Here is a 19,184-nt window from a genome sequence, read left to right as displayed (position 1 = left end):
CTACTGATAACTTTAGTTCTGGTGAGGATGCTGCATACTTGCTAAATATTGTCTGCACAATATCAGTTTTGTTCTATATGTTCATTTATAGGAGACATCACCTTTATTAAAGAAAAATTTTAGTACAACCAACTTCACACTTAAACTTTTCTTGTAGCTTTGAAAATTTTACTGTTAAGTTAGGTTAAGTATGCTGTTTGGGAAGTGATTTGCAATAAGTGTTTTTATTTTTACAGAAGTGGAGAACATGGTTTTGAATTGCATTGCCAGAACAATAGGGCATAACCCACAGGCTAGAAGAGGGAATCTCAGGATTTAATGACAAGGGTTATATCTGAATTTGTATAAACTACAGGTTTTCCTTCAGGTATAAGTATTAACATGCATGCTTAATTTTTAGTACATGTCATGTTGAACCTATTCCAATTTCGAGGAACTGAATTGTAGACTCTACGTTTTGACAATAATGCAAACTTTTATTAATTCCAATTTTGAGGAACTGAATTGTAAACTCTATGCGTTTTGATAATAATGTAAAGTTTTATCAATTCCAATTTGAGGAACTGAATTGTAGACTCTCTGCGTTTTGACAATAACGCAAACTTTTTTCAATTCCAATTTTGAAGAACTGTTGTAGACTCTCTGCGTTTTGACAATAATGCAAACTTTTATCAATTCCAATTTGAGGAACTGAATTGTAGACTCTGCATTTTGACAATAACGCAAACTTTTTTCAATTCCAATTTTGAGGAACTGAATTGTAGACTCTCTGCGTTTTGACAATAATGCAAACTTTTATCAATTCCAATTTTGAGGAACTGATTTGTAGACTCTGCATTTTGACAAGAATACAAACTTTTATCAATTCCAACATTGAGGAACTAAATTGTAGACTCTCTGCATTTTGACAATAATACAAACTTTTATCAATTCCAATTTTGAGGAACTGAATTGAAGACACTGCGTTTTGAAAATAATGCAAACTTTTATCAATTTCAATACTGAGGATCTGAATTGTGGACTCTGCATTTTGACAATAATGCAAACTTTTATCAATTCCAATTTTGAGGAACTGAATTGTAGACTCTCTGCGTTTTGACAATAATGCAAACTTTTATCAATTCCAACATTGAGGAACTAAATTGTAGACTCTCCGCATTTTGACATTAATACAAACTTTTATCAATTCCAATTTTGAGGATCTGAATTGTAGACTGCATTTTGACAATAATGCAAACTTTTATCAATTCCAATTTTGAGGATCTGAATTGTAGACTCTCTGCGTTTTGACAATAATGCAAACTTTTATCAATTCCAATTTTGAGGAACTGAATTGTAGACTCTGCGTTTTGACAATAATGCAAACTTTTATCAATTCCAATTTTCAGGAACTGAATTGTAGACTCTCTGCGTTTTGACAATAATGCAAACTTTTATCAATTCCAATTTTGAGGATCTGAATTGTAGACTCTCTGCGTTTTGACAATAATGCAAACTTTTATCAATTCCAATTTTGAGGAACTGAATTGTAGACTCTGCGCTTTGACAATAATGCAAACTTTTATCAATTCCAACATTGAGGAACTAAATTGTAGACTCTCCGCATTTTGACATTAATACAAACTTTTATCAATTCCTATTTTGAGGATCTGAATTGTAGACTCTGCATTTTGACAATAATGCAAACTTTTATCAATTCCAATACTGAGGATCTGAATTGTAGACTTCTGCATTTTGACAATAATGCAAACTTTTATCAATTCCAATTTTGAAGAACTGAATTGTAGAATCTCTGCGTTTTGACATTAATACAAACTTTTATCAATTCCAATTTTGAGGATCTGATATGTAGACTCTCTGCATTTTGACAATATTGCAAAATTTTATCAATTCCAATACTGAGGATCTGAATTGTAGACTCTCTGCGTTTTGACAATAATGCAAACTTTTATCAATTCCAATTTTGAGGAACTGAATTGTAGACTCTGCGCTTTGACAATAATGCAAAATTTATCAATTCCAACATTGAGGAACTAAATTGTAGACTCTCCGCATTTTGACATTAATACAAACTTTTATCAATTCCAATTTTGAGGATCTGAATTGTAGACTCTGCATTTTGACAATAATGCAAACTTTTATCAATTCCAATACTGAGGATCTGAATTGTAGACTTCTGCATTTTGACAATAATGCAAACTTTTATCAATTCCAATTTTGAAGAACTGAATTGTAGAATCTCTGCGTTTTGACATTAATACAAACTTTTATCAATTCCAATTTTGAGGATCTGATATGTAGACTCTGCATTTTGACAATAATGCAAACTTTTATCAATTCCAATTTTGAGGAACTGAATAGTAGACTCTCTGCATTTTGACAATATTGCAAAATTTTATCAATTCCAATACTGAGGATCTGAATTGTAGACTCTCTGCGTTTTGGCAATAATGCAAACTTTTATCAATTCCAATTTTGAGGAACTGAATTGTAGACTCTGCGCTTTGACAATAATGCAAACTTTTATCAATTCCAACATTGAGGAACTAAATTGTAGACTCTCCGCATTTTGACATTAATACAAACTTTTATCAATTCCAATTTTGAGGATCTGAATTGTAGACTCTGCATTTTGACAATAATGCAAACTTTTATCAATTCCAATACTGAGGATCTGAATTGTAGACTTCTGCATTTTGACAATAATGCAAACTTTTATCAATTCCAATTTTGAGGAACTGAATTGTAGAATCTCTGCGTTTTGACATTAATACAAACTTTTATCAATTCCAATTTTGAGGATCTGATATGTAGACTCTGCATTTTGACAATAATGCAAACTTTTATCAATTCCAATTTTGAGGAACTGAATAGTAGACTCTCTGCATTTTGACAATATTGCAAAATTTTATCAATTCCAATACTGAGGATCTGAATTGTAGACTGCATTTTGACAATAATGCAAACTTTTATCAATTCCAATTTTGAGGAACTGAATTGTAGACTCTGCGTTTTGACAATAATGCAAACTTTTATAAAATTTTGATTATGCTTATGGGATTACAAATACGACAAAATAACATTCAAATTATTTCGAAAAAAAGATAAATAACCTTTGGGAGATCTGTTGGAGATGTATATGTTAGATTCCTTTATAAATACAAAAAGTGTCATACCTTTCTTTTATTGACTTCTTTGACAGTTCTAGAAGATACTATGTAAAGTACTGATATTTTCACTAAAAAGTGCTATTCCAATAGAATTTCAGAAAGTACGGGATGTTGCTGCCCAGAAGTATGATTAGCATGAGGTTCATTGTAGTATAGAAGTTGCTACCTAATACCTATTAAAGATTTCTGGCTAATCCCATTAACTCTATCCGTTATTGTTGCTAATATTTTTTTATGCCCTAAATAGGAAGGATCTGCGGATGGTAGTCCTCGCTCACTTATTCACTCTGACAAGCTTCTTCCATTTCCGTTTAATCAAGGAAAGTAAATTAGTCTTCAATTTATTTACAAGAGCATATGCACGACAGATTATGGGTAGTTTTGAGGAAGGAATCTGTTACCGGAAACTTGATGGAAATCTTTATTCAAGGGCAGTAACATTACTTTTAAAAACTTATTTTGGGGTTGCCTTTAACCATCTTTTCTTTGCTTTACCAATAATTTTTTTAAACAAAAATTTTAAATGCTAGATCCTCTTGGCATTTTATTTTCTATATATAGTCTTTAGTGACATTTAAAATATTACTCAGCCATAAATAATCTTCATTTGTGAAGATTGTAGTCCTAAGGTACAAAATTCCATATCTATTAATTCAAAGAAAAACTGTCCATATTATAAAAGTTTATATAATTTTTTGAGAACTGGTGTTTCGATTTTTTTTTCTTTTTTGGGGGGGGAGATTGATTGGATTGACTTTATTATGTAGCAATTTGGGCTATTTGCGGTAGTTTTGCCTCTCCAATAGTCATAATGATTATAATAGTAATTATATTTCAGGGATATTTGAAAATTAGTTGAGAGGCCCTTCTGTGAACAATATCCCTTCTCATACACATAGGGTATAACGTACAAGTACCAAATGCGCTCACAAAATCAGGACTGAATAACTGCCGGTATTTTTGTAGTGAATTACATGGCAATGTAACCTAGGAAAAAAACTACAGTTTTTTATAGAAAAAATTACGCTCTCTTCAAAAATGACAATAGTTTCCGTCGCAAATGAATAGTTTCAGAAATATATATACATCTATATCCTACGATAATTGGGGACCCCCAGTTGGAATTCGGGATTTTGGGTGGGGAAAACATACTGGGGAAACGATATATAATTGCTTTCCTATAGTAAATAACGTGAATTAACCGAATTTGATGTTCATTTCAATCGGAAACAAACAGATCAACCAATTCGGATAACTTTGAGTTGCACGGTGTCACTTCTCTTACGAACGTACGATAACATTAGCAACGTTACCAATAATACAGTGTTACCAACGTTGACGTATGGTACACATTTACCAACGACGCTGACATTACTAAAGATAGTAATGATAGATATTTCCGTATGTATTTAAAATAATTCCTCCATATAAGTTTTACTCAATATATAAAAAGTACAAAAAGGGCACAGAACCTAACAAACCCACCTAACCTAGCCTAGTAGTATGACAGGTCACAAAATAACATTTGATATACATCGGACGTTGGCAGCACTGGTTACTGTATTTTTTTATAACAAACTTTGTAACGGCTACTCCAAAGTTTATCCAGATATACTGTTTTGTATTTTCCTCCGGTTATAATTTCATGAAGGTAATGTATAGAGAAGAAAATTCTTGTTTTACGTTTATATATCGATTCCCCAGTATGTTTTCCCCACCCAAAACCCCGAGTTCCCACTGGGGGGCCCCATTATTGGAGGATATAGATGTATATATATTTCTGAAACTATTAATTTGCAACGGGAACGAGTGTCATTTTTGAAGAGAGCGTAATTTTTTCTATAAAAAAATTTAGTTTTTTTCCTAGGTTACATTGCCATGTAATTCACTACAATGAAACCAATTAATTTGCTACTCCTGTAGTATATTAAGAAAACGGGTATATGAGCTTCTGAAATTAGAGAAAATTATTAAGTGACATGAGTAACTGAGTTAGATGTCCTTACTTTTTTTTTTTTAAGTAAATGGAAAGGTACCAAGGTCAAAGAAAGATTGGTCATATGATCTAACAAAGTAAAATTTATATAAGATAGACTTTTTAGCAGCAAGATATTATTATGACCAATATAAGTCTATTTGAAAACAAATATATCTAAACTTTCTCTCCGCTAAAGTTGGAATCTTATATTTCTGATATTCAATGCCAGAGCTTATCAGTGTTAGTTCCTTTCGATAAAGTGTTTACGTAGCTCTATCTATTTTCTGAAGGTGATTACCCTTCTATTAAGATATCTACCACCCAAGTCAGATCTTGATTTGAAACGTGTCACTTGCCCAGTTGGGCAATGGTCGCCCTGTTAAAATCTCATAGCCATAGCCTACTGTTCTGTACTTTGATGGTTTCATCAGTACATTGCAAGAAAGTTTTCCTTTATCTCTCGTCTTGGGTTATGATTCATGAATTGTATGATGAATAACTACAATCTTAAGCTAGTTTGTTCATACGAAAATCAATTAACAAGACTAATAGTTGGGTTGGAAACCCCGTCAACTAAAGCTTCATTCAAACTCCAAATCATTTAGTATAGATAATGCCTGCAATTCATTAATTCGTGTACTGAGAGTTAGAAGAAATGCCTGCTTTAGCAGCACGCAAATGTATGACACTTTTTTTTTTTCTTTCTTTTTCTAATGATTATCATTCCAGGATACTGGATTCTGTCACTACTTGAGAGGATCTCACTTTACATTCAAAGAGAAATATTTAGTTATAAGATTTTTCTCATTTTGTTTTTTTATTTCGAAAAAAAGTTACAACTACGGCCCGAGTTTTTCTTTATCATAGACAAATTTAGATAGTAGTTCTGGGTAGGTGCTCTGTTAGACCTACCTGAAACTACCATCTACAGTAGATTCTCCCAAGATAACTCCTTTCGAATGTATTGAATGTTTATGCAGATATTCTTAAAATATTGGCAAAATGCATAATTCTGGAAAGAAATATCATAAGAAATATACAAAAGGTTTCGTATGAATTGAATCCCGCTTTGTTGCCTATTCCTCTACTGCACAAAAGATATCTACTACTTCTCTTTGAATATATTTAGAAACTTACCTTTTTCAGGCATTTGTCTCACTTTCTTTAACCATGTTTTAATATTACACTCTCTTCAAGATGTTTAGGTCGTAACTCTACTATTCTTGGACAAAAATTTGGACGATTGATTAAAATCCACAATTTGGATATGTGGTACAGTTTTTCAATGGCTTATCTTACAGGCGTAAATGATTTTTAGTTCTGACCACACTGGCATTCCGATTTTCTTAGAATATAACATACAAGTGTTGGTTACGTAGTTAACTTTACGGGTTTTTTTTACCTATTTCTGATAGGGTGGTAAGTTATATTTGGAATAAGGGTCAATTATAGAATCCTATTGTAATAACATTAGTCCCCAACTACCTTTATAATTGACCTGTTAGTCTTGCTAAAATCAATATTTGTTTTCTGGTTCTTTTGTCACTTTTTTAACCTATAGCCAAACTACGTTTGATACAGTATTTACTTTAAAGTTAGTCATGTATACTATCTTTCATCCCTTAGCCTCTAGGTGCCTTGTGCAAATCCAACTCTATATTCTTTCTCCTAGGCTGGTATATAATGGCAATTGATTTCCAAGTAAGCAAAGAACTAACAGATGGTGTTTATGAAAATGGAATCAAATACTTTGGGGAATACTTATGTCAAATAAAGTACAGTACCTTATTTAGACAAAATTAACATTTTTATTTTAGTTTTCTTTTTTACTAATGACTATTTTGTATTTAAATTTTTATTTAGCTTTGCTGGAAAATATTAGTGTCCATTGCTTTTTGAATTGCAGGTCTGGGGTGTCCTAGATTAGCAGCAAGTAGACATTTGCTTGAAGTGGACAAAAATCTTAGTCATATAAGTTTTTTCTGCTACCTGGAAGTTTACCGCTTGTGATGAAGCTACTAAGGGGCTTTATATAGTTTTCACAAGGTCTGTTTTGCGGTATTTATCTGGTCTGTTAAGAATATGGCATCAGTTTTATGCACCCGTTCATCATTGTGGTTTTTATATGCTGTAATAAAAAGAGAGCGTTATCTAAAGGTTAAAAAAGTGTAAACAAACTAACACTGAAGCTATTAGTATAACTTATGAGAATTTAAAGAGAGAATTAACTATGTTGCTGGTGAAGGAATTTCAGAGTATTTTGTAATAACCCTTTTTTCTCAGAAATGTAGCAGACATGGTGTCGAATTGCATTGCCGGAATCGGGCAGACTACAGCTTGTGGAGTGAATCTCTGAAATCGGTGATAAGTATGGCAGAATGTGTATCAACTACAGGGTATTTTGTTGGCACTAATGTGAAAAATTAGTAAAATTTATGTAAAACACTTTATCCAATTATCAGGAATTGAACTGAACTTGTAGACTATCTGCTTTAACTTTTGACAATAACACTTCCCTTCATGGAACGTTTTAACAAGATCAGATTTTTCTTATATAGTAGTCAGTTTTAAAATAACATGCAATTGATTTCGGAAACAATTTAGTATATCGCTATGTATTAGTAAAAATTATTTTTATTGTTATTCTTAAATTTTAATAGAGGGATCCGTTATGCCTACAAAATGTGTCAATTATTTTTAATACCACTTCCTCCGATGCCAATGGGAATTTTTTTTGGAAATTATTAAGGATGCTTGACTTCTCGGCTAGCGTCCAAAAAACAGAGAGAAACTTATTGGTTGCTATATTGATGAGATATTTCGAGTAGTTTTGCGAGTCGTAAGTGGTCTTGTAAATTATTAAGGAATGTCTAATATCTGACTACTTAATATAAATCCAAAGGACTATTCAGTTTTGTTTGTCTGTTGTAATAGACCCTAAATATTAACTAGACAGTGGTGAAATAAACTTGTGAAAGGTATCTAAGAGGTTCTACACATCCTTAAAAAAATGCGAATTATGGGAATCTCCATACTTTTGATAACTGTATAGTGCTGATGTGATTATACCCTCCCAGTGAGTTCCAGTGTCAGGGATCTGAAAGAAGTCTCTCTTAAAGTAACAGCCTCTGCAAAATTCATTGATAAAATGTAAATTTAAAGTTTCAGTGGTTTTTATTAAATGGTTGCTGGGGCTTTGCAAACTAATCTATTCTGCTAGATATTACATTGTATTTTTTGGAAGACTTCATATTTTGTTTATTTGCCATCTAATGACGATGGCTCTGGCAGTAATTTTGCACAACTCCCAACAACTTAATTAATCAAGAAATTACAATTCAGATTCTTTCCCTAAACATTCTTGAACCTATAACTCTGCTCATAATATAAAACCATTTAATGAAGCTTTTATGATCCCAATCAAAAAAATTAATTGCTAAAGATTTTGCCCATTAGATATATTCATGAAGTTTGATCCATGTAAAAGATAATCACATTGTCATGTATACAATTGTTGAAGTCTGGCTCTTGATTTGCTGACATGCCTCTCAAGAAATTTGGGGCTTTTGGGATCCTGTTTCGTGTTGCTGCATATCACTGCTACTGGAAACTCGCCTTCTGGGAAAAAAAATTCTCTTGATCATACGGTTGTGATTAAAAGTTTCCAGGCTTTCCTTAGGTATTAAATATCTGCTTAGATCTGCCAGGATTTCAGAGGCCGTTTTAGTTGTCTATGTAAAGTTAATGTAAGGTTTTTTTTTTTTTTTTCATGGAACAGACTACTTTGCATGCCACTTAGCTGGCATTTGCTGAACATAGCTTCTGTGTTTGTGCTTTCTGTTTGTTCCAGAACATATGCGGGTTTAAGTTAGGACTGTAATTCTCTGCAAGTAAAAAGTATGAAAACCTAGTTTCATAAGATGGCGATATAAGACTCCATTCCTCAGTATCGTAGAGGAGAGTTGAAATTGCTTCTGATTATTTTTAATGTAGATAATAGAGTTTAGTCTCGATTGATTGTTCAAAAACACTGGGTTGTTGGCCAACAAAAAGTACTTTTCTCAAACGCATCATTGTCAGTCTCGGTGATAGACAGAACTATGGTACCAAAGTACCTGGAAAATGGGCACCACCTGCAGTTGTGAATCATAAAATAATGGTGAAGACTGGTAAATTCTGATTTTGCTTAATTAGTTTTATTGACACTTTTCTTTATTTTATTTTCAAGTAAAATGTCTAGTATAATTAAACACAAGACCTAATTTGCCTTGAACTGACTCTTGAGGTGTGGTACAAAATGGCCTGGTTATGAACATATTTCAGCTCGACGCCTATAGACTGTAATGGTCCGATGCTGTACAGTGGTTGAAAAAAAAAGTAAATTTTAATGAATGCCCCCTCATGCAGGCAGGACTTATTGTTTTATGAAATATGGGAAAAGTTGCATAACAATAGGAATTAGGAAACCCTCTTAATGCCGATTTATACTATTTGTGACAAGTGGCATAACACTGGATTGTCAATTAATCATAAGATTTGGTTCTTGTATAATTATGTTACTGTAAATAGTATTGAACCATTCTAAAGCTGGATAGTACTTTTAACAAGTAAAATTGGTTGGGCACTTTTCCTGATAGTAGGAGATGTAGGAAGTGTAGTCAATTAACAAATAAAATTTGTGAAATATTAAATGTTTTCTGAATTTTCACTATATATTGTGGTTACACAATAAGAAATCCGTGAGGTAACTTAAATTTTATGGTCTAAAGCAGTCTATAATTAAATGAAAAGTTAATGATTTAAGCAAGATGAACAGTTGATTTTCATGTAAATAACAATTTTATAGGATTCCTAATTGCAGTTTCCAGAAGTTAAGTTTAGTATAATTCCATTTGAATCTTTTAAGGAAATTTATCAACTTTCTCCATTGTGTTCCTTTTCCTTTCTGTGAAATGTTTGATGCTAAAACTGTCTCTTATTATTTTTGTAGAAATTCATAAAATATAGCAGTGAGTTCTAAACCATAAAACTGCAAATATTACTAACTTCATTGAGGGTTAGCCCTACCCAAGTTGTGATATAGCATAACGTTTGGTTCACTTCAAGGGACGTAGTTAAAGTGTCTTTGGAAGATGTCTATGGCTCCTAGATATAGCTTTTAAGACTTTTTATCATTATGACATTGACTCTATTTTTGGTGCCCTGCCTCTTCAACATTTACTCTGAATAACAAAAGTGCTGGTTTTTTTCAATTGCGCCTAGTTTTGAATGGTATAATCCCTAACAATAAAGCCAGGGAGACGAACAGATTGAAACTATCCATGGCCAATAATTTGGTAATACCTTAAAGCATTAAATGTTACTCAAATTAAAGTATTCGGGTAAGAATTATTCTACACATAAATTTGACATATCATCCATGGCATCTAGTACCTTTTGTATGGGATACAGTGTTCATTCTTTGTTTCACCTTTCTAAAAGATATTAAAAACTCTTATTGAATCCGTATGCAGGTAATCATCATTGACTCTATTAAGTATATAACATGGTGAACTTTGAATGCTTGCAATTGAAAGGCTCTTTCTGCATCTGTTTAAGCTTTCTACTTCACCAGAATTCGGATTTTATTCTTATTTTCTGTTCAACTTCCTTCATGACGGAACAAGAGTTTCACTCCCAATATGCCAGTGTTGAATAAACACAATATTTCATAGGTAGAGCACATAGGGAAAAATTACTATATACATTATTCACGTTTTCCAATTTATTCTTTAGTGTTCATTTTGTAAATATATTTTGGTACAAACTTTGTGTTAAATCAAAAAGACAAAAATCACTGTAATATATATTTTTAATATGCATTGGTTTAAACTTGGATTATTTCAAATTTAACTTCTTGATCGCAGCAAGATCAATTAAACTTGGGAGAATTGAAATTTTTCTAATTTCTGATGTGTAGTGTTACCTTTCCAGAAGCAAACATTTGGTGGTTAGCAGAAAATGAGAGCCAGCAGTAAAAGAAGACTAGCAGCAGAAGTTAAGGAAAGAAAATATTTGATGTTAAAAGGAGATAGCTGGAGATATCTATGGAAGTAAGAGCAGTTTCAGAAAACGGAAAGCAGAAGATACATGGAAGGCAGCTGTAGATTCTGTCAAGAAGAAATGCAGCAGTTGAATGTAAGAAAGCAGTAGAAATTACAAAAGAAAAATGTTGCAGCAGAAAACCGCTGGAGATTATAAAATGGGTATCAGACGGTGGTAGGGGGTATTGACTAAGGAATAATGGCTGAAAGTCAAAAGCACTGGATATGCACAGTCAACGGTAGTTTCAATGAAGATATCGAATGCAGTAGGTAATAAGAGGGTATTAAGAAAGCTGGCAATAGTTGAAAGTTGTCAGCAGTGGAATATTAAACTGGCAGCTGAAGTTAAAAATGTAGGCTGCCACAACTCGAGATAAGAAGCTAGGAGACAGAATTGCAAAGAAAGCCACAGCTGCAAAAAAGAATTACTTTTGTATACATCAGTTTGATTGGAAAAAAAAAAGTTAAAACTTATAAGAGCAGGAAGCTATGGAAGTCCGTAGTATAAAACATTAAGGAGGCTGTCTTCAGACAATGAGGCAAGCAACTGAATATTTTGACAATTGCAGCAGTATCAGGAGACGTTGAGAAACCTAGTAGCAGTTCAATGCCTTTTGTGTAGCTAGTATTAAAAAGAAAATTATCAGAAGTAAGAAAGCATATATCCTTTATATATAGAATTAATAACAGGAGTGAAAACGATGGACAAAGTAAAAGTGTTAATGAGGCCACAGTTTTAAGCTAAAGAGAGCAGCAGTCTAATACAAAGAATTCTACACAAATATAGAAGCAGTAGCAAAAGTGACAAAACAGCAACGAAATGAAGTGCCCACAATGATGAAGGCGAATGAATTTTAGCAGAAGAAAGATTGGGGGCAATGAAAGCTGAACTATGGTAAGGTAATTGAAGACTGTGCATCGGCAAGAAAAAGGACAAGGGTAGGGCAAGAATAAGTTGAATAGCAATGAAGTCATTGAGGGGGAAAATTGCATAGCAAAAATCAATCTGTAGCAAGTTAAAGGGCAATGAATTATGGGCTGAAGAAATACTGAAGTGCAATACATAAGCAGAACGGCAGGTCTCTGAAGATGCTATCCATAAGGGAACGCAAGGTCGATGTTGGGAGTGGCCGACATGCTAGTGCTTTGAATATTTGCATGGAGGCCAGCATCTCATGTCTTCCTTCTTGAAAGTCTGGTGATGGTAACACCATTTGGGGTTCGGTTTCTTCTGCAGAAATAGTGGTGTTAATCTCCTCCAATGCACGGCGTTGATCTCCTTCCTGTCAATCTCATCCAAGCAATCTGCTTTGCAGATTTCCTCGCCTGCTGCATTGATTAACGTCGGTGACGCAGCGTGGGTGGAGGCTTTGTGGATTTTTTGGGCCTTGTGTACCAGTTCAACCATTGCAGTGCATCCGCGTCAACAAGCTGGGTTCTTACGTCTTTGGGTAGGCAGCGTAGGAAGATCTGCCAGGACAGCTGATAACCTTCCATCGTCTGCCTGTGTCTACTTCTGGGAGCATCTAGAGACTAACCAGTTTGTCACAGGCATCCATGGGCGAGTTGTCCCACAGGGGTTGGTTTACCAGGTGCGAACTTGCTGTGCCCTCACAGTGACTGAAAGGAAGTACTTGCCGACGAGCTTCTTCTGGAGGTTGTCATAATGTACCTTCCCTGACTGAGTATCCAATATGGGGGAGATACAAATAAAAGCATCTTCCGTTAAGGATGCCAGGATGATGTGGGCTTTGGCTCCCCTGTCCATCATCCGTGCCTCCCTGAAGAGGAGGTCCAACCGCAGGAACCAGGAGGCCGTATTTTTCTGAGAGAACGGTGGCAGCCTAATGTTCTGGCCCGATGATGCCTGTATCATGGTGACAGTGTTAGGCAGATACTGTGTCGCAGGAGTTAGAGCGGTCGTGGCCGTTGAGTTGGAAGCAGGATCAGAGGATCTTGCTATCTCTGTCCTGAATTTTGCTAATTCACACACTAAAACATGATATATGACTTGCTTTGTCCACTAATGTTGTCGAGTTCCAGTGTGGCAGTGTACACGAGAATGGCAGGGCCAATATACTTGTGAAAACTCCAGAACACAGGAGATTTGCACAGTGTTGAGTCCATTAACGGCGTTTAGATATCTTCCCGGAAGAGGTACTTTCAGAAAGCCTAACTGAAAATTTATATGGTTCTAGTAAAGGCTTTTGTGAAGGCAACATTGAGTCCGTTAATGGCGTAGCAAAAACTGCAAAGTTACCGTACAATACGGGAGGTCGCTAGTTTTGAGGGCACGTATGGGAGATAAATAAGAACCGACATGTTTATTGCTTGCGCGACTCTTGGTACATAAAGTCGTGTGGATGGAATAGTAGTGCCTGGGTTGGCCAGCGACATAAGTCCACACAAAGGACAAGTTTGACCAGCGATTTGTTTCCTCTACATTTGATAAAAAAGATAAACAATCTAAAATTCAGTTTGACTCAAAACTCCAAAACATTTACTAAAATTGATGCCTGCACATATATTTAGTAACAGTTAATTGTAAGAATTTAAGGTGCTCATTGACAACTAGTTATGTTTTACAGTATCGTAATTGATTAACCTTTTTTTTAATATTCTTTCAAACATCACGCTTTGTTTTAATATATCGTTAAGTCATTTAAAGGGATCACTTCTTTCCAGGTCACGCAAGAGTTAAGGGGGTGGGGCCCAAATATTAATTACATTGCATGAAAGGTATTGAATATATTACCAAGAGACACTGTCTTGGTCCATGCTTAACGCTGACACTGGCATCCCGGCACAGCGTTGGCCTGACAGCGCATGCTTGGCACCGACGACGGCACCCGGGCACAGAGTTTGCCTGACAACCAACACTCTGCTTCCATGATTTAGTTTATATTTCACTTGTCAGAGTGGGACTAAGGTACTGCTCCCTCCAGGAGATGGGTGGTGGTAGCTAGCCATCACGTGGACATCTCCTAGAAGTTTGAGTGCACAACATCATCAAAACCCTGAGTGTTTTTCCGGCCTCCCTTGTGCATTGACCTTCTTGGGAAAAAGGAGTTGGAACTACTGTGTCATCGATTTACATGTCACCACTTAAGTCCTCATTCTCTCCCTGCATGAAGATATCCTTGGTGGAATGGTTTCTCACAGTGCCAATGGTCATCACCACCTGACCTCTGTAACTTTAGCAGATTTTACATTTATTTTACACATCTACGTGACAAAAAGATTGATGGCTAAGATTTCTTTTAAACGGTAATTTAGTCGCTTTCTTTCTAATGAAACCCATAACTAACAGATGGTGTATATAATGAAGTAATTCAAATACTTTACGGCATATTCATAATATTAAATTACCTTATTTCAACAAAATTAATAGTTTTATTTACTTTGCTTGTCATTATTAATAATAATTTTAACTTCAAATTTTGAAAGTTGTTTGCTGAAAAATATCAATCAGTTTTCATTGCCGTGGGAATTACAGGACTAAGGTGTTCTGGACTGGATTGGCAGCAAGTAGAAATTTGCTTGAAATGGACCAAAAAACCTTAATCTTATAAGTTATTTCTGCAATTTGGAAGCATAGAGCTAGTGATAAAGCTACTGACATAAGTATTGTATTCAAGGTCTGCTATGTGGCATCTATCTGTGCTGATAAGAATTTGGCATCGGTTTTATGCGCCAGGTCCGTACTGTGACATTTATCTGCATTGATAAAAACTGCCAATTAAATGAATAATAAACAATTAGTGAAAGCAAACTAACATGGCAAATTAAAAGTAAAGTAATTGCAGGATAATTTATAATAAGACTTCTTTTTTTTCCCAGAAGTGTAGAAGACATGGATTTGAATCACATTGTCGAAATCGGGTCAGGCTACAGTTAGTCTGAATTCGAAGACAAGTGAGTATATAAGAATGTGTATCAACTATAGGGTTTATTATTGGTACTAGTGTTGATATAAGTTTTCGTTTTAATAAGATTAATGTAAAACTCTCATTAATCCAGTTATCAGGAACTGAACTTATAGATTTTCTGACGTAAGTTTTGATAGCAAATTTTCTTTTCATGCAAATATGTATCAAATTCATATTTTTTTTTCTTAGAGCTTGCCACCGAGATCCGAAATAGTTTAGTATATAGGTATGTATTGGTAAAAAGAAAATATTTCTTCTAGTCATTCCGACGACATCTGAATGGAGAAATCTTTGATGCCTACATTAGTGTCATTTTTTAAAAGAAGTCTGTTCTCTCTTACATTTCTAAAGTAATGCCACTTTCTTTGATTACAATGGAAGAATTTTGGAAATTATTAGGGAATGCTTAGATTCTCGGCTAGTGTAGAAAAAAAAATTTTGGTAGTTATTTTGTTGAAGTGTTACTTTCCAGTAGCTTTCCATGCAAATGTAGGTTTTGTTTTCAACAATTAAGAAACGACTAACAATTAAGACATCCTACTTTCCATGAAACAAAAAGGGGCTATCAGTTATGTTTGGCGTTCTAATAGAGCCTAGAAACTAACTACAAAAAGGTGAAATTAAAAAATGCAATACTGATATGGCAATGCCCTCCTAGGAGGTTCTAAGTGTCAAGGATCCGAGAGATGTTTCTGTGAAGTTGCAGCCTCGAGAAAGCTCATGGATAAAATATAAATCAAGAGTTATTAGTAGTGTTTATTCATTGGTTTCAGGGGCTTTGCAAAATTATTTCTTCCGATAAAAATCAAACTATACTATTTGCAGACTGCATAATTATTATGCCCTCTAATAAAAATAACCCTATCAGTCCTATCACATTTCTCAACAGCTTAATTAATAGGGAAATCATACCTATTTGAATTTTATTTCCTAATCAGTCTTTATAAACCAATGAGTCTACTCATAACTTAAATATTTATTGAAGCTTTATTGTTCCAAAGCAAAACCACAAATTGGATAAATATTTTGCCCCTCTATTACTTATGAAATTTATTGTAAGGGCACCATATTATATTTAAAAGATTATATTCGCATGTATAAAGAAGTCCAAATCTAGGTCTTAGGGATTTATTGCCATACCTACAGACGGGAGTACTTTGCCAATGCTGGATACCTCAATTTCGGGGCTTGTGGGATGTCCTATCTGGTGTTTCCTGGTTTGCAGTCTATACAGTTACAAGCAACTGTTCCCAGGTTTTTCATGGTTTATTATTTTCTACATAGTCCTGCAGGTTCTCAGTAGCCGTTTCAGTTGTCTGTGTAAACTTCATGGGAGGTGGTTTTTTATGCTTATGGAGTAGCCTACTTGACATGGTGTATTTGACCTGCTTAGCTGGCATTTTCTGAACATAGCTTCTGCGGTTGTGCTTTCTGTTCATTCCAGAAACTGTGTGGGGGATCAGGGTAGGACTGTAATGCTCTGAAAGGAAGAAAATTGTTAATCGACGTTCAAGAGATGGCGTCGCTATTTTCAGTAGACTTTGTGGTTGGCCTCGGGAGTTTGTTTAGAAAATAACACTAGTTTTCAGTCAACAAAAAGAACTGTATATTTTCTCACACTTCCTTGTCAATCTCAGTAATGGGTGAAAAGATGGTACTTGGAAAATAGCACCACCTGCAGTTCTGTCATAAACGGTCAAGAGGGGAATATTTCTATTTTTTTTTTCCTTTTTTATCACTACGACACGTACTTATGTTTACTTTAAGGTATAATTTAAGATGTGACCTGATTTGCCCTGAACCGTCTCTTAGGGTGTGGACCATTGTAAAATTACCCGGTTGTCAAAATATATCTGCTTGGCATATTAGCTGGTAACGACCCATTGCTTTTCAGGTTACTATCCATTCAGTGTTTGGAAACCAAGTAACCTTTAATGAATCCCCTCTCATGCAGGCATTATGGGTAAATTAAAGATGTATGTGAATGGCTAACATCCTTACTAGCAATAGTAAAATATCAGGATTTGCTGTTTTAGGGAATTTGGGACAAGTGTCATAACACTGAAAAATGGGGAAACCAATTTAATGTCGATTAATCATAAATCCCATGTCGTTAACAGCAGATTAGTGAGATTATCGTTAACAGCAGATTAGTGAGATTATAATATAGTATTTATCTTATATAAAACTGGATGATACTTTTAATCGGTAAAATGTGTGATATTGTTCTTGTTAGTAGGAAGTGTATTAAATTAATAGTAGGAACTCTGGTAAATTAACAATACACATTTTGTATATATAATTGCTCTCTGTATTTTGATTTTTTGGTTGAAAAATATTTTTTTATTTCAGAAATAAAATTTAACTATGCTGTGGCTGCTCAATTGAGAAATCTGTGAGGCTGTTCTAATTTTATGGTTTAAGATGGTCAATAACAGTTGATGTTCATAACTACTGGAAGTTACAATTTGAGAGGAACCCCAATATATTTCCAAAAATTCAGGTTTGATATAAATTCCATTTGAATCCCTTGAGGTATTTAAGGAAAATTTCTCCATTTGTTACTTTTCACTTTGTGGAATGGTATAAAAAAAAAATTCTTTTCTTCGAGCGTGGAACTGCTTTTGTGATTTTATTGTAGGTCTTCATAAAATGTAGCTGCGAGTGCTAATCCTTGAAGCTGCAAATAATACCAACTTCACTGAGGACTAACCCTATCAAACTAGATAAAACTGGTATGATTAGGCAACCTTGTAAAGGGGTATGTATATAGCAAAACTGTCTGTACATTGAGAGGCATTTCTAGAGGTCTTTGGAGGATATCTTAAGACTTCATCATTGACATTGATTGCTATTCTTGCTGTCCATCCTCTTACTCCTACTTTAAATGGCAAGTGTGTTTACGTTTTTAAATTGCACATAGTTTTGAATGGTTTAGACCATAACATTGAACCCGGGGTCCAAAAAAGATTCAAGCTATCTGTAGCCAATAATTTGGTAAAACCTAGGATTATTCAATATATGTAGCTCAAAAAAAGATTTCAAGTGAGAATTACTCTATGCATATATTCTACAGTGGGATAGTGTTCATTCTATGTTTCTCCATTCTAAAGCTAGTAAAACTTCTTTGTTTCTCCTTTCTAATGCTAGTAAAACTGATTTGTTTCTCCTTTCTAATGCTAGTAAAACTGATTTGTTTCTCCTTTCTAATGCTAGTAAAACTTCTTTGTTTCTTCTTTCTAAAGCTATTAAAAGTTCTTGGTGTCCTTTCTACAGCTAGTACAAGTTCTGTGTGTCTCCTTTCTACAGCTAATACAAGTTCTGTGTGTCTCCTTTCTACAGCTAATACAAGTTTTGGGTGTCTCCTTTCTACAGCTAGTACAAGTTCTGTGTGTCTCCTTTATACAGCTAGTGCAATTTCTGTGTGTCTCCTTTATACAGCTAGTGCAATTTCTGTGTGTCGCCTTTCTACAGCTAGTGCAATTTCTGTGTGTCACCTTTCTACAGCTAGTACAAGTTGTGTGTGTCGCCTTTCTACAGCTAGTACAAGTTCTGTGTGTCGCCTTTCTACAGCTAGTACAAGTTCTATGTGTCGCCTTTCTACAGCTAGTACAAGTTCTTTGTGTCTCCTTTCTACAGCTAGTACAAGTTCTTTGTGTCTTCTTTCTACAGCTAGTACAAGTTCTATGTGTCTCCTCTCTACAGCTAGTACAAGTTCTGTGTGTCTACAGCTAGTACAAGTTCGGTGTCTTCTTTCTACAGCAAGTACAAGTTCTTGGTGTCTCCTTTCTACAGCTAGTACAAGTTCTTGGTGTCTCCTCTCTAGAGCTAGTAAAAGTTCTTGGTTTCTCCTTTCTAAAGCTAGTACACGTTCTTGATGTCTCCTTTCTAGTGCTAGTACAAGTTCTTGGTGTCTTCTTTCTACAGCTAGTACATGTTTTTGGTGTCTTCTTTTTACAGCTAGTACAAGTTCTTAGTGTCTTCTTCTACAGCTAGTACAAGTTCTTGGTGTCTCCTTTCTACA

General features: G+C 34.5%; 1 protein-coding gene and 1 long non-coding RNA gene across 2 annotated transcripts; both read left to right on the top strand.

Moving 5' to 3' along the window:
• Positions 1–234: 234 nt before the first annotated feature.
• LOC137651983 (uncharacterized) lies at positions 235–8,893 on the top strand. Its single transcript, XR_011046153.1, has 3 exons — positions 235–367; positions 7,055–7,194; positions 7,432–8,893. It is a non-coding gene; the product is annotated as an uncharacterized lncRNA (long non-coding RNA).
• An 8,226-nt stretch (positions 8,894–17,119) lies between these two features.
• On the top strand, positions 17,120–19,038 carry LOC137651710 (uncharacterized). Its single transcript, XM_068384930.1, has 2 exons — positions 17,120–17,123; positions 18,437–19,038. Exons 1-2 carry the CDS (start codon positions 17,120–17,122, stop codon positions 19,036–19,038), a joined length of 606 nt encoding a protein of 201 aa, XP_068241031.1.
• The last annotated feature ends 146 nt before the right edge of the window (positions 19,039–19,184 follow it).

The sequence above is a fragment of the Palaemon carinicauda genome, chromosome 13 (genome assembly GCF_036898095.1).
Source record: "Palaemon carinicauda isolate YSFRI2023 chromosome 13, ASM3689809v2, whole genome shotgun sequence".
Classification (NCBI taxonomy): Eukaryota; Metazoa; Arthropoda; class Malacostraca; order Decapoda; family Palaemonidae; genus Palaemon; species Palaemon carinicauda.
Note: the sequence above shows the minus strand (reverse complement) of the source record. Positions and strands in the feature narration are given on the sequence as shown.